The 16,471-nt window shown below is 35.4% G+C and overlaps 1 protein-coding gene across 1 annotated transcript in view; it reads left to right on the plus strand.

The window, feature by feature from the left end:
* The first annotated feature begins 5,029 nt into the window (after positions 1-5,029).
* Positions 5,030-16,471, plus strand: part of LOC131036827 (G-type lectin S-receptor-like serine/threonine-protein kinase SD2-5) — a 59,479-nt gene continuing 48,037 nt past the window's right edge. Inside the window, exon 1 of the mRNA XM_057968820.2 lies at positions 5,030-5,183. Within this exon, the coding sequence (XP_057824803.2) occupies positions 5,030-5,183 (154 nt within the window). The remainder of the gene's footprint in view (positions 5,184-16,471) is intronic.

The raw sequence follows: 16,471 nt of genomic DNA on the forward strand, positions 1-16,471 counted from the left end.
ATGCGCGATCCTCGGAGTTCAGTATGAGGATGTTTCTGTACGACTTTTTGTTGAAACTCTAGTTGATGCCGCAGCTGAATGGTTTAATCAGTTACCATCCGGTTCCATTACTAATTGGGCGACTCTGTTACAAAAATTTGAAGAAAGATTTAAAACTATAGATGATGGTCATTTACTTCATGCTCAATTAACCCAAATGAAGAAAGAAGTGCATGAACCTATGAGAGAATTTGTGGCTCATTTCAACAAAATAGTCAATAAATTAGCAGTTGACAAGAGGCCTACGGAGGAAAATAAAAAATGTTTCTTCATTAATGCACAACCTCTTGACATTAGTTTCCAAATAAGAAGAGGACGAGTAGCTAATCTCGCTGCAGCACAAAGGTTAGCCATTGAAGTTGAAGATGACCTACTGAGTGCTGGAAAGTGGAATAAAGAATTACAGAAAGGAAAAATTCAACAAGCCAATCCTGCACCTACCGATCCAATGATTCAAAAGCTAGCTAATGATTTACTTCAGTTGAAGAAGCAATTACCACAGAATCCACCACCTTTGTATCAAGATATTCCCAGAAGGAATTATATTCCATATCAACAAAACCGACAACCAAAGCTACCAGCTCCAACACCAAGGTTGGCGATTGAGCATCCATCTACAAGTAATCGTCAAACTGCTGCAATGTGTGATTTTCATCTCACAACAGACCATGATGGAGCCTCATGTCCCGAGATGACTAGGTTTATGCAGATGAACCAGACCAGTGAAAAGATTGAAGAATATGTTGAAGATGAAACTAATCAACAGTTTGGTCCACCTACAGTTAACTTTTTAGAATATGAGTTTGGCGAGGAAAATAAGAAAGATAGTGACATAAATAATCATTCATGTAATGTGTTTACAAAGAATTGGTGCCAGAAGCTCGAGGAGAAAGCTAAGTTAGCTACAAAAGATAAAGAGGTGGATGAGATTCCTAAGCAAATTCTTTCCAGGAAACAAAGTAAAGAAGAACTAGGATCATCAAGAAAAGCTGAAAAAGAAGTTGAACATGGTGATTCCTCTTTTGAAGATTCTTTTGATTTCATTGAATATTGTAAAAAGACTAAGGTGCAAATTTCTCAATTTGAGTATCTTAAAAAGAATCCACAGCAATTGGATAAATTGGTGCATTGTATCAAAAAGGATTTCAAGCAACCTCACTCAGACGTACATCAAGAATCGGGAGAGAATTTTGATGAGGATGAGCAAGAGGGGTTTATTTCAAAGGAATCATCTCTTGTTGCCACTTCCTTTTCTAATAAGCTAGATCCTTTCTATATTTCCTTGTACATTGCAGGTTGTAAGTTGAGTAATTGTATTATAGATTCTGGTGCATCTGATAACATAATGCCTTCCAAAGTTGCTCATGCACTAGGCCTATCTTTAAATAAACCTACTGGTAAAGTGTTCTCAATGGAATCAAAGAAAGTACCTTTGGTCAGACAAATTAAGGATGCTCAAGTCGTTTTAGCTGCTCATCCTCAAAAGAAGTTGAAACTTAACATTTTAGTTGCTGATATTCCAGCTAGCTATGGTATGCTCTTAAGCCGTAGTTTTTGTAAAGATTTGGGTGGAGAAATTCAATTAGATTGGTCACATGCCTTGATATCTCTTGGTAGCAAGAAAGTTAGATTGGACCTAGAACCCAAAGCCAAATACACAGTTCTCAAATCTGATGATCTAAGAGCTGAAATATTATATGTTGAGAATGGCCCAGGTACATATATGATGTCATCAAAGAAGGAGAATGTTCTTGAAATTCTAGCTCCTGACATATCCGCAGAACTTTGGGTAATGCAATTTGATGGAAGCTCATCTTCTTCTGGTTCAGGAGCAGGAGTTGTGTTGATATCTCCTCACGGGGAAAAGTTTCCTAAAGCCTACAAGATAGCATTTGATACTACCAATAATACGGCAGACTATGAAGCTCTTCTTCTAGGTTTGGAATTTGCCAAAGAAAAAGGAATCAAGAAGTTACAAGTTATGGGAGATGTTGAACTAGTTGTCAACCAGGTGAGGAGTCAATATCAGACCACAAATAAAAGGCTCAAGTCCTATCGAAACAAAGTATGGGATGAGATTGAAAGTTTTGATGCTTTCTCTATACAAGCCATCCCAAGAGAACAAAATACAAAGGTAGATTCTCTTGCTGTTTCAGCCTCCTTATTACTTCCTCATCCTGAGTTTGAAAAAGATGTGTATATAGTGGAAATGATCTACTGACCTAGTGTGCCAGATAATAATCAAAATTGGCAAGTTTTTGATGATGATAAGCATATCATCTCATTTTTGGAGGGCACCAGAACCTTCTCAAATTTGTCCTTTGATGGTAATCATTCTTTGACAAGCCAACAAAATATAAAAGAAGAAGATAAAGAATCAGAGATTTTGCAACTAAAGGGAAATACTATTCCTAAGGGATTAGTCACTCTTGAGAGTCTCTTTGATAAGAATGATCAGTTTGTAAAGAATGATGAAAATAAGCCCTCAAGTTCTCCAGATACAAAAAAAGTAAATATTGGTTTTTAAAATGATCCCAAGATTGTTTTAATTGGAAAATGCTTGACCCACAAAGAAATAAAAGTCATCATTGATTTGTTGAATAGCTATATTGATGTATTCACATGGTGCTATGATGATCTCAAAGTGTTTATGAATGGCGAATTTAAGCATCATATTTCTCTTAAGCCTGATTCACCCCCATTCAGGCAAAAACAAAGGCAATTCAATCCAAAGATAGCAGATGCAATCTTTGCAGAAGTAGATAAAATGTTAAAGGCTAAAATCATTTACCCAATCCATCATTCCACATGGGTTGCAAACATAGTGCCTGTTAGAAAGAAGAATGGCGAGATATGGATTTGTGTTGATTTTTGCAATCTCAATCAAGCATCTCTTAAAGATAACTATCCCTTACCAGTAATGGACCATCTCCTTTAAAATGTCTCTGGTTCTGAGATGATGTCGATGCTTGATGGTTTTTCTGGATATAATCAAATCGGTGTAGAACAAGATGATCAGCATAAGACAACTTTCACTACTCCGTGGGGAACCTTTGCCTATAACCGTATGCCTTTCGGTTTGATTAATGCTGGTGCCACCTTTCAACATGCAATGGATCTTTCTTTTGGTGACTTAAGAAATAAAATTATTGTTGTATACCTAGATGATTTAACTATCTTTTCCAAGAAGCGAGAAGAACATGCTTATCATTTGGAGTGTGTGCTACAATGTTGCAGGCAACAAGGTATTTCATTGAATCCAAAGAAATCCATTTTTGGAGTGATAGAAGGGAAATTGTTAGGTCACATTGTTTCGAAAGAAGGTATTCATATTGATCCAGAGCGAGTCAAAGCCATTCAGCAGTTACCGTTACCTTCCAGTAAGCCTGGTGTTCGCTCTTTCTTTGGCCAGATTAATTTTATAAGAAAGTTCATTCCTGATTTCTTAGAAATTACAAAGTCCATTGTTGAGATGATGAGAGGTGATGCCACATTCAAGTGGTCAGATGAAGGAAAAAGGGCTTTCAATCAGATCAAGTCGGCCATTGCGGATGCACCTACATTGGTTTATCCAAATTTCTCCAAAGATTTCAATGTATATTGTTATGCTTCTCACACTACATTATCCACAATATTGACCCAACATCATAATGAAAACATTGAAGCACCAATTTCTTTTATGAGTATTCCACTGAAAAAGCATGAATTGAAGTATTCTCCAGTTGAAAAGCAAGCTTATGCAGTGGTCAAGGCTATGAAGCAATTTTGCTTTTATGTTCTAAATTCTCATTCTATAGTGTATGTTCCAGATACTGTAGTGAAGACCATACTCACACAACAAGAAGTTGGTATGAGCAAGCGAGCCTCTTGGATTGCAAAGGTTCAAGAGTATGATATCGATATCAAACCAACCAAGCTTGTTCACGGGCATGGGTTGTGTAAGCTAATAACTGAGAATAATTCTAATGAGAATGTTGCTCAAGAGTCTGAACTACCTTTGGTTTTATTTGTCAGCACCACGGATGAGTGGTTTTCTAACATAGCACATTTTCTCACATACAGAGAATGTCCTGCTCATCTCACCCCTAGGGAGAAACGGACTATCAAGTTAAAGGCTGCTAAATATATTACTTGGGGTAATGTTCTTTACAAAAAAGGAATAGATGGCACATTTCTTAGGTGTGTAGACAAAGAACAAAGAAAGAAGCTCCTTCAGTTCTTTCATAATGAAGCCTGTGGAGGGCATTTTTCTTCCTCAATAATGGCCTTCAAAATATTAAGAAATTGCTATTGTTGGCCTGGAATGTTCAAAGATGCGGATGAGTGGGTAAAGAGATGCGACTCATGTCAACAATTTAAGGGAAGAGTACAACTTGCCGCCCTACCTTTGAAACCTGTGATTATTGAAGAACCATTTCAGCAGTGGGGACTAGATTTCATCGATCCAATTCATCCTCATTCCAGTGCGGTTCATACACACATCTTGGTAGCCATTGACTATTTCACCAAGTGGGTTGAAGCAGCTCCAGTTAGACAAACAACATTAGAAGTAGTTTGTGACTTCATCAAACAAAACATTCTCGTAAGATATGGAGTTCCGCAGAAAATTGTCACCAATAATGCTACCAACTTCTCTTCTTATGAAATATCGACTTTCTGTTACAAGTATGGAATTATACTTTCACATGCATCTAACTATTATCCTTAGGGAAATGGTCAAGCTGAAGCGAGCAATAAGAACATCATCACTATTCTCCAGAAGTTAGTCGATGAAAATCAGAGAACGTGGCATAAGTATCTATATGAAGCACTGTGGGTTGATCATACTACGAAGAAGCAGGCTATCAAGATGTCTCCATTCGAATTAGTTTTTGGTGCAGAAGCTAGATTACCTATTCCATTGGAGTTAGTTTCGCTTAAGTTGCAAGAAGTAGTTGAAAATTAGGAGTTTAAAGATGCATTGGAAAAATGAATATTGTACTTAACCAAGATGGAAGAACAGAGAGAAACAGTGGTGGATAGAATCAGAGAACATCAAATGCGAGTGAAAGAACTGTTTGACCGGAAAGCAAGGGAAAGGTCTTTTCAAGTTGGAGATCTTGTCCTATTATGGGATAAACGAAGAGAGATGAAGGGAATGCATGGTAAATTTGACTCGCTTTGGAGAGGGCTTTTTCAGATCAGACAAGTTTGTGGTGAAAACTCATTCTTTTTGGCCTATATGGATGGAACATACTTGTCCCTTCCTTACAACGAGCAACATTTGAAACTTTATAATCAGTAGGGTGGATTCACCTTCGTCTATGTACATAGGTTAGATAGGTGTTTGTCTTTGTCCCAATTTCGGTTTGTTGTGTGGTTTTCTTCCCTCCTGGTTTCGCATCCAGTTGGTCCTTTGCATGCTTTATCCTTTCATTCCTCATGCTTCTTTCCCAATGGATAGTGTACTAGTCTGTGAACCAGAGATTTTGGGTTCATCCTGCATCCCTTGTGGTCCTTGTCCCCAGTCAGAGCCAACTGTTTGTCCCATTTGTGAAATAGTGAAAGTTCAAACTTTGGGCGACAAAAGTTAAAATATTGTTAACCATTGAAAATTTTCACAAGTTGATGGAAGATACTCGCATGCATTTCATGTGGTTTCATTGTCTTCATGCATCTTCAAATGGTCATGGTTGTTTCAATTTATTTTGGAGGGTACAATGGTTGAAAGAGGGCTATCTTCCATTTTAGTCGAAGTCCTCAGAGTGATCCAAATTTAGGTTTGTAGAGGAAATGTTGGCGAACAAAAGTAATAAATGATATTCATTTTTCGTATAAGAGATGACTAATGTTTTGAAAGTATTGACAAAGAGGACTTATGGCATTCTCATGTCGTCACAAACATTGATATTCATTACTATCAATATCAACACTTACTCTGATCACTCGTATTAAACAAACCCAAAGCCATATCATTCACATGAGAGTTCGGCCTATAGCAGCCAAGTGTACAAGTGTAATAGATCATTTGTAGATGTGTGTGCAAAATGGAATAAAATGATTGTAGGCTTCTCACAAAATGTATGAATTGAAATTTCAAATCTCTTAAACAATTCCAAATACATATGTATTAGTCTCGCATGAACTGTGTGACAGAAATGTTGGAGTTCAGAGACTTTCAAGCGAATACAATCTGCAAGTATAAAGCCAAATCCACCTGCCTCTCTCATGACATGCAAACATCCATGAAGCAGGGACGAGTTGAGAGCTCAAGTCATTTAGCTGATGCAAATTGACGACCATGTGTATTGTACTAAAATGACAAAAGGGAAATCTTGTTAGATGTCGTGTGCACAATAAGGAAGCGTAGACAAGGCATATGACTCGATGTTATTCGAAGCCTTGAAATAGAACATGCACTAAACAAACTTAGTGAAAAGACTTCAAAAACTTTGAATCAGATGCAAATACAAAGTCAAAGGCGTAAAACCATAATGCTGCAACCTTTGCCAACATTCTATCTGCCAGCTTTCTGCTATAGAACAAATATTTGTAAGGTCGGTAATGAAGTGTTAAGTACTCAAAATGGCATTATGATGTTAAAATCGGCAAGTTGGAACAAATTATTAAGTGGCCGATCACATACTCTCGCTCATCAAAGAGTTTGTTATTTTAACTTATTTTTGGACATTTGGTAAAATTGCAAGTGAGTTGCGATACATTCTTTTATCGGTCATTTGGAAGAAAGACACAAGTTGCCGATAATGCCCAAGCATCCACAAATTGTTTAAGTTGAAGTAGCCGATAGCTCTTTTATCACTTTACGTCTTATCAAATTCACAAAGTGTTGAACATTGGCCGATACGTATGCTGAGTATTCAATTCGCATTCAAACTCGAAGTTCTCTCTCCACTCAAATCGGTAACTGCATCAAACTTACTAATGCATGAGATGATATCGATAAGTTGACCAAAAAGATAAATAAGCCGAATACAAATATCAGCAACCAACTTTCAGCAAAGTATGAATTGGTTGTTATCGGGAACTTGGCAAAGATGATCAACATGCCGATACTTTTCTAATTGAAAAGTGGCACCTCCATAAAGCTTGCCTGAAACCCCAGTTGGCGGAAGGAACTTACCACGTGGCCATGAAGGAAGGCGGAGTTCGGTTTGTAACTACCTTCACCATTTGCTTTGCATGCTGATAACGATGCATATCGTGCTACCCAACTCCACTTGCAAATATCAAAGATGAAGTATTGTATTTAGATGTGTATTCTGCAGATTATCGATAACAATAATAATAAAAAGTCAATGAATGATATGCAAGAAAGGAGAATATATGCTTTGCGTGTCTATTTACATATTATTTGCAGCTGAAATAACTGCGTGAGCATTACATGAATCCTCTGACTCGGTGGAAGACATAAAATCCAGAGTTAAACCCTGCTATTCCTCCTCGTGGATATGGAGAAATGAAATTCTTGCAGAATGTATCGATGATGCATAAGAAGTACGCAGCAATGTATGGAGTCATCAGATGTTCCAGAGTTTCTCAGAAAGGATACTATCTCATGGACAACTGTGAATAGCAATACGCCACCTTCCTTAGCGTCCTCACTCCTGCATGTAGATATGAAGGCTTTATAACAGTGCGTTGAGGGATTTGTTCAAATATTTCAAAGAAATACGATCATTATTGAGCTAGGTTCTGAGCATGAAAGGCCAATATTCTCTCCACCGGTGCAAAATTCAAGTCTTGGAAGTGGCTATAGACATTTATGAAAGCATAAAGATTAGAGTTTTGATTATAGTCTTGTCAGCCTGCCTGTATACAAACCAAACAATATATGGGGTTGGGATAATTTATTGAACACATCACCGAAGCCTTCAAGTTGCAATATATGTATTATGTATATACATATACATATGTATATACATATGTATATACATATGTATATACATGTATATACATATGTATATACATATCTATATACATAATACATACATATATATATATATATATATATATATATATATATATATGTATGTATTATGTATATATATGTGTGTGTGTGTATATATATGTGTATATATGTGTGTGTGTATATATATATATAATACATATATATGTATTATGTATATATACATGTGTGTGTATATATATGTGTGTGTGTATACACACACACACATATATACACTATGTATATATATATGTGTATATATGTGTGTGTATATATATATACATAATACATATATATATATATATGTATATATATATGTGTGTATACATATGTATATATGTGTATACATATGTATATATGTGTATACATATGTATATATATGTATATATATATATGTATATATGTATATATACATATGTATATATGTATATACACATATACATGTGTATACATGTATATATGTATACATGTATATATATATATATATGTATATATATATATATATATATGTATACATATATATATATATACATGTATATATATATATATGTATATGTATACATATATATATGTATACATATACATATGTATACATATATATATATACATATGTACATATGTATATGTACATATGTATATATACGTATGTATACATATGTATACATATGTATACATGTATACATATGTATACATATATGTATACATGTATACATATGTATATGTACATATGTATACATGTATACATATGTATACATGTATACATACATATATATACATATGTACATATACATATGTATACATGTATATATATATGTATACATATGTACATATGTATATATATATGTATACATATGTATATATATACATATGTATACATATGTATATACACACACACACATATACATAATACATATATGTATTATGTATATGTATATACACATACATATATACATATATGTATACAAATACACACACACACACACACACACACATGTGTGTGTGTGTGTGTGTGTGTGTGTGTGTGTGTGTGTGTGTGTCTATATGTGTATACATATATGTGTGTGTGGTGTTTGTGTGTGTGTGTGTGTATATACATATATACATATATACATGTATATGTATTTGTACATATACATGTATAGACGTATATATATATATATATATATATACACACACACACACACATATATATATACACACACACACATATATATATACACACACACACATATATATACACATATATGTATATATATGTATGTATGTACATGCGTACATATGAATATCATTCAAAAACCAGATTAATATTATGTGTTTATACATACATATATATAGATGCATAGGTACCTTTACTTTTATTTCCAAAGAAAGACGAATTCAAAACAAAAGCATAAAGGTAAGAATACATAGATATAAGCAAGGTATGCAAATTTATTTTCTTCTCAAACTAACTAAAACATTATGATAACTATAAATATAGACATCATCAAATCATTTAGAACACATCCATCATATCATCCTAAATGAGACCACATGCTATGTGAAACATGCATCCATCATGACCATTCTTTCCCAAGTGGCTAGACCACTTCTCCTCAAATATGTCTCTGCCTTTGACTCATACCTATACATAATCACACTTAGTCACACATTAATAGATTAGCTCTCTAAACCATATCTGAATTGTATACATATAGTAGGAAAAACATATTTAATATCACAATTTAATCATTTTCTTTTCATTTATAAATATAACACTAATCCTAACATATATAATCATAATTAAATAATCAAAGATAATTTACTAATATTAAATTTATTTTATTTTATTTAATAAATAAGGCCAAAAGATGAGACGTGACATCCTTCCCCACTAGGAAGAGACGTCATCTCAATGCCTTATTACACACACAAGAACAATAAGAGCATCACATTGTAACAATTAAATCAACACATTATAAAATCAAATTGTCACACCAAAACAAATATAGCATTCAAAAGCTATCTCAAATTAGGAAAAGATCGGTCTATCTCCTTTGCATCTTCCCAAGTGGCTCTATCCTTTGACTATGGGTCCCATCGGACCTTATATTACACAACATCTCTATTATGCAACTTGAGGTTGGGCTATCAATGATGCAAATGGGCTCCACTAGCACCACCCCTGGGTCTTGAACCTATAAAGCATTCTAGTCAAGTACGTGAGAGGCGTCAGGATGATATAGCTTAAGAAAAAATACATGAAAATAAATTATGGATTTAGGCAAGAGCAAGTGATAGAGCAAGTCTATATGTAGTCGGTTTGATCACTTCCAAAACATCAAACTACCCCACAAATCTAGGAGTGAGCTTGGATGATTTCCCAAATGTTATGGAGCTCTTGTGTGGCTTGACTCTTATAAAGACTATCTCCCATTAAAAAATGTCAGAAGGTCTTGTTCTTATCTGCATAGTTATTTTGTCTATCAACTACCTGTTTGAATCTTTCCTTGATAACTCTTGTTTTATCATCCATCTCTCTAAGCATATTGGGACCTATCACAATCCTATCCTCCACTCTATCTCAACTAATAGTTGTGAGAAACTTACATCCATAACGAGCTTTGGAGGGTGTCATTCCCAAATATGCATGGTACAAATATCTATAAGCAACCTCCACCAAGGGAAGATACTCCTCCCACTTATACTACTGGTCCATACAATACATCCTTAGAGGGTCTTCAACTACCTAGTCCACCCTTTGTTTGTCCATCCATCTAAGGGTGATACTGTTGGCAATATAGCATTATAACATACAATGAAAGATTGTTGGCATTTCAATAAGGATATTGAGAAGGTTGTTGATGATTATGGATATAACTGATTAAGGATGTTTACTGTCTTGATATTATTATTTTGTCATTGATGTCAAGAAATTGATTTTCTAATTCAGTATGATGTTGCCATATCTTGAGAAGTATGATTTGAAGAATAGAAAGATGTCGGTAAAAGACACAGAAAGAATATGATGAATAAGGGGATGAATAAGGTATTCAATGGGCAACTATTACCGAGTCAGACAATGATGAGATCATGATGTTCAGATTGTTTTAACATCATACATATGTTGTAAATTGCAAAGGTTAATACTATACTATGTTATCAAGCAAAGAACCTAGTCCGTAAACCCTAAGGTTATTGCTATCGGTTATAAAAGGTGGAATGTCTACCGAGTGAAGTTTAGTATTTACCGAGTTGTAACCGAGCTATAACAGAATGCATTAAATGGTTACATGCGTTATTTAATGAAGGAAGCTGATGAGTTGGAATTGATTGAATATTGGTATGCCGTTAATATAGTTTGTTAATGAATCTATGGCAATGGAAAGTCGGCATGAAGATCTACAACACAGATTGAATCGCAATACCCTGGCACAAGTTCCAAGAAATGTATGCAAGTTCCAAGGCAGGGTAAAATGTTTTCATATCGAAAGATGCATTGAACTTGGACAAGATTGAAGATTTGATGGCTATGATTGATCATGGGAAATGTGATCAAGGAGATTAAGCAGTTACCTAATTGTTTATAAATAGGAAACTGTTGATAAACAATGTATGCAGGCAAGTGTATACACACAGATGCTACATAGTGATTACCAAGCACAAAAGCTTGAAGACCTGTTTGAATAAAAAAGTATAGAAGCCCAACAGATGGACAAGATTAGTTCTATGTCTAGATTGTATTGAACAAATATGAATCTGCTTTAGCATTTTAGATGTGAAGTTGCAGATAGATTTTTATTACTGTTATTTTGTGAAAGTGACAAAAAATCTCTTTACCGAGTGGACTTAACAGTCTTATTTGTAAAACCCTCTAGCAAGGTGACATTCTGATTGAGTGTTTCAAATCCTTTAACAAGGTCACTTCTAACAAGGTGAAGATCCTGACAGATCTAAGGGAAATCCCTTATCCGGGTCGCATCTAGCAATGTGTTTGTAATCTTTAACAAGATTTGCTTTTGACCGAGCATACTCTAGAAGAGTATATTTCTTAGTGGGTATGAAATCCCACAGTGGTTTTTCCCTATTTGGGTTTCCACGTTAAATCTGGTGTTACGAGGTTTATGATGTTTATATGCTTTTGAGTTTGCATGTTTGACAGTTTTGGATATATTACTGAAATATATGATACCGAGGTTGAATTTGATGTTTTTATAGAAGATTAAGTTTGTATGATTCACCCCCCCCCTCTCATCTTGTTGGCTATTGGATCTGTACTTACATTAAGTATCAGAACTATCAGATACACTAAATTGAAGTATAATCTTGTACCTAAAACTACATTTAATGTTGTCCAAAACCAAGTGTTTTGATGCAGGTATCCCAATATTACATAATTGTCTTAGGAACCCCATGTAAATGAAAGATCTTTTGGAAAAATTTCTTAGCTATAGCAACAATTCATCCTTAAGATTCCCTAGAGAGGAATGCACCATCTTGTTCAACTTATCCACCACCACTAAGATGATGTCATGTCTATTCTTGGACATTGGCAACCCTTGAATGAAGTCCATGCTAATCACTTGCCACTTGTACTTAGGTATGTCACATTGGTCTAAAAGTCCTTTTTGGATGTACACGCTCAAGCTTGACTTTCTGACACTCCAAGCATCAAGCCACATACTCAGACACATCTCTCTTGAGCCTTGATAAAAAATATAAGGATCTCAACTTTGCTACCATCTTAGTTGCATCAGGGTACCCTAAATATGGTACATCATGGATATCCTATACTATCAATTTCTTCAAATCCCCCGTGTTTAGAATATGAATTCTTTCGTGACACCTCAAGATTCCACCCGCCTCAATCACATCACTATCAAATGGTTAGTAAGTGGGATTTTACTTAAAGCTTTCTTCACTCTAGAATAGTGCTCATTGCCTTGAAGATTTTGTAACACTTGTTGCCTCAAATTTGATTTTGTATTTTTCATGGCTACCAAGTTCTTTCTTCAACTAAGGGCATTAGCTACTACGATCTCCTTTCATTTGATGTACTCAATTCCACAATCATATTCATTAAGAAATACCAAGCATATCCTTTGGTAAGATTTGAGATTGGGTTGGGTGAAGATGTACTTGATTCTGAGGTGATCATTATTCCACTCTAAAGGTTTACCAAAAAGGTAATGCCTCCACATATGAAATGCATGTACTATGGTTGCCAATTCTAGATCATGTGGTGCATAACTCTGCTCATGTTGTTTCAACTTCCTAAACTCACAGGCAACCACCTATCCATTCTACATAAGTACTCCTCCTATGCTCTCTCTTGGTGCATTGGTTATCACTATAAAATGCCCATTAGGATGAAAATAGTTAAAATCAAAGCCAAAGTGAGCTTCTCCTCCAAGAGTTGAAAAGCTTGTTCACATTTCTTAGTCCACTCAAACCTTTTCCCCTTCTTTTGGAGTGAAGTGATTGGTGTTGAGGCTCTTAATAGTCCTTCCACAAACTTCTTGTAATAACTTACTAGTCCCATGAAACTCTATACTTTTCTTATATAATGTGGAGTTAGCCACTCCATAATTGCCTTAATCTCTTTGGGTCCATTGCAATTCCATTTGCAGAAATTATATGGTCGTGATCGTGCACCTTAATTTGATAAAATGTACAGTTGGATAGCTTACCAAAGAGTTTATGCTCTCTCAAGCATTGTAATATTGTCTTAAAGTTCTTATCATGCTCCTCTATTGACTTCAAGCATAGACCAATATATCATCTAAAAAAATCAACACAACATCATCCAAGCAGTCTCTGAAAATATTATTCATCAAGTTCATGAAAGTTGTTGGAGCATTGGTTAACCTGAATGATACCACTATGAAATTGTAGTGACCATAAACAAGCCTTGAAAGTTGTTTTTAGTATGTCCTCCTCCTCAATCCACAAATGGTGGTAATTGGATCTAAGATCTATCTTAGAGAACAACATGGCTCCTTCCATTTGATCAAAGAGATCATCAATTTTCAGAAGTGGGTACTTGTTCTTGATTGTTTCCTTGTTCAACATTCTTAATCAATACATAAGCACAAGGTTCCATCCTTCTTCTTCACAAATATGATTGGGACACCCATGGAGACATGCTAAGTCTAATGAACCCTTGCTTCAACAACTTCTACAAGTGTTCTTTCATTACATACAATTTTATAGTGGCCATCCTATGGGGATCTTTGGATTGATGCTCAACCCATAGTAACAATTCACTAGTAAATTCAAACTCCCTCTTAGGTGGTAACTCAATCAATTTAATTGGAAATATATCCTGGAACTCCTTCAGGATAGGGTAGTCATCGAGATATGATTTCTTGTTATCAAGATCATTATATTGGACTACACAAATAGAACAACCCTTCCTTGCGACCTTCTTAAGTTTTATAGCCAAAATATTCCTAGCTTAGGGGGTTTCTAAAAACCACAAATCTCTACTTGATTTCCAAAATCGTCCAAACACTGAACAACCTTTTCATACTTGTGCTTTTCCAACCATTTGATCCTCAAAATCAAACCATAAGACCCCAAGGGTTCTACATATAGGTTGAACTTTGTTTGAAAACTTGGAAGGTCCAACTCATTGCAAGCAAGACAAGTGTCTACCCTTCTTTTTATCTGATTTCAATACTCTACTATCCATGGATTAGCAATATACCCTTGTCTAATTGGTAATTTGGATAGTACTTTTGGATCTACAAAACATTTTGTTGTCCCAATATCCATCAATATAGAAACATGATGACCTTATAACTTACTAGTAAACTAACGTGGCTTGGAAGTCATCTTGGCAATTATCTATAGCTACATGAATCTAGTGTTGCAATGCTCCTTGCTTTCATCCCATCGATCGTTGTGGACAAACATTCGCATAGTGCTCTCCTAATCATACATAACATGCATCATGTGGTGCCTTGGGTCCTTTGGGTCTATCCCTTTTGTTATTGTTATTATCATTGTAGTTAGCTCTTTTGTTACTCCCGTGTTGATTCCCTTCATCTTTGTCCTGGGAATTTTTTTGCCTCACTTCATGTTCCTAATCGATCAGTTGTTGTTTCTCTATGATTGTTATTCTATAACTTCTCATTCCCAAACCTAGACTTGTGATAATCGGCTACTTGTTGAAGTATATGTTCATGCTTGATTTCCTACTTGAAAACCTCATACATAGTTAAAAATATGGCTAGAGAGAGGTAGATCATGTTTCCACCTTGGTTTTGTTCCATTTTCTAGTCTTTCCCTCTCCCAATGTCTTTCTCCACGTTATTCATCCCATCTCTTAGTTTGGATCAAGGGGTTAAGAATCTAGTCCAATGATAGGGGTTCATCTAGTTTGCTCAACACTTCACCTAGTTGGTGTTGCTCAATTCCACCAACTCTTCAGGCCTAATTGCATTCTAGACCTCCAAGTCCTTCTAAATCTCTTCTAGGTCTTGTTTCTTAACCATTCCAAGGTGTTTTCTTCAAGTGTTTTAGCTATGAACCCTACCAAGTTACAATGCTTCCCATGTGCTCAATTATGGCTTTCTTGGCTTCAACTTGTCAAATTGACCTCCTACTATTGTGAGTTGATGCCGAGGTGTGGAGGTGGATACTAACATGTTTTTAATTCCTTTTGGGTCAATTTGAGGTTTTCAATCTTTTCCTCCTTACCAATTTCACCATTTTGCCTAGAAAAGGGCTACAAGGAATTAGCCCTATTAGGCCTCCAAAATCCAGTTTTCTAGGGCTTGGAGGAAAACGGTCCAAAAGGCCCCCTAGAAAGTTTGGATTTTCTTCAAATATACACCTAACCTCAAGTTATTTTTGTGGTTTTGGCTCCTTACTCCACCGTACAATATGCTAACCCCAAAATGAGGGTTTTGAAGGGTTTCTAGGCCTTCTAGCCGACATTGACTGGTCAAGTTGGTGTTTGGGAATCAAATGATTTTTTCAAGGCTTCTCCTTGCATTGGAAACTCTTTCCCAACTTCATGTACCCCTCCAAAATCTTAGATGGTGGTTTGGCATTCACCCCTGCACTTTGCACTTCAATTTCGCCTTGTTTCCTCTAGCCGGGTTACTCCAGGACTCGCCTAGAACAATGTGACAGTCATATTGAAAATCATCTCTAGAAATTTTCCCTACATATATACACTTTAAAATTGGTTTCCCTTCATCTCCCAATAGTCCATGATGGTATCACATGTGGAATTCATGGGGCAACCATTTTACATAAAACTCTATATATAAGCCAAAATTGGCTGTGTGCAAACCAAAACAAGAAAACACTAATGTAAACTATCTACAAAGATTGAAATGGAACTAAAAACTTTGTAACACACCAAAGAAACTCAATCCATTTATGGATTAATGGATTCAATCCATTTGCATTTATAAAAATGAACAAAACAAGCCAAAATGCTACCAACTAGTCTGAAAATGAGTAGTTTCAGATTGTTGAACTTACAAAACCAAG

This window comes from Cryptomeria japonica, chromosome 3 (genome assembly GCF_030272615.1).
Source record: "Cryptomeria japonica chromosome 3, Sugi_1.0, whole genome shotgun sequence".
NCBI lineage: Eukaryota > Viridiplantae > Streptophyta > Pinopsida > Cupressales > Cupressaceae > Cryptomeria > Cryptomeria japonica.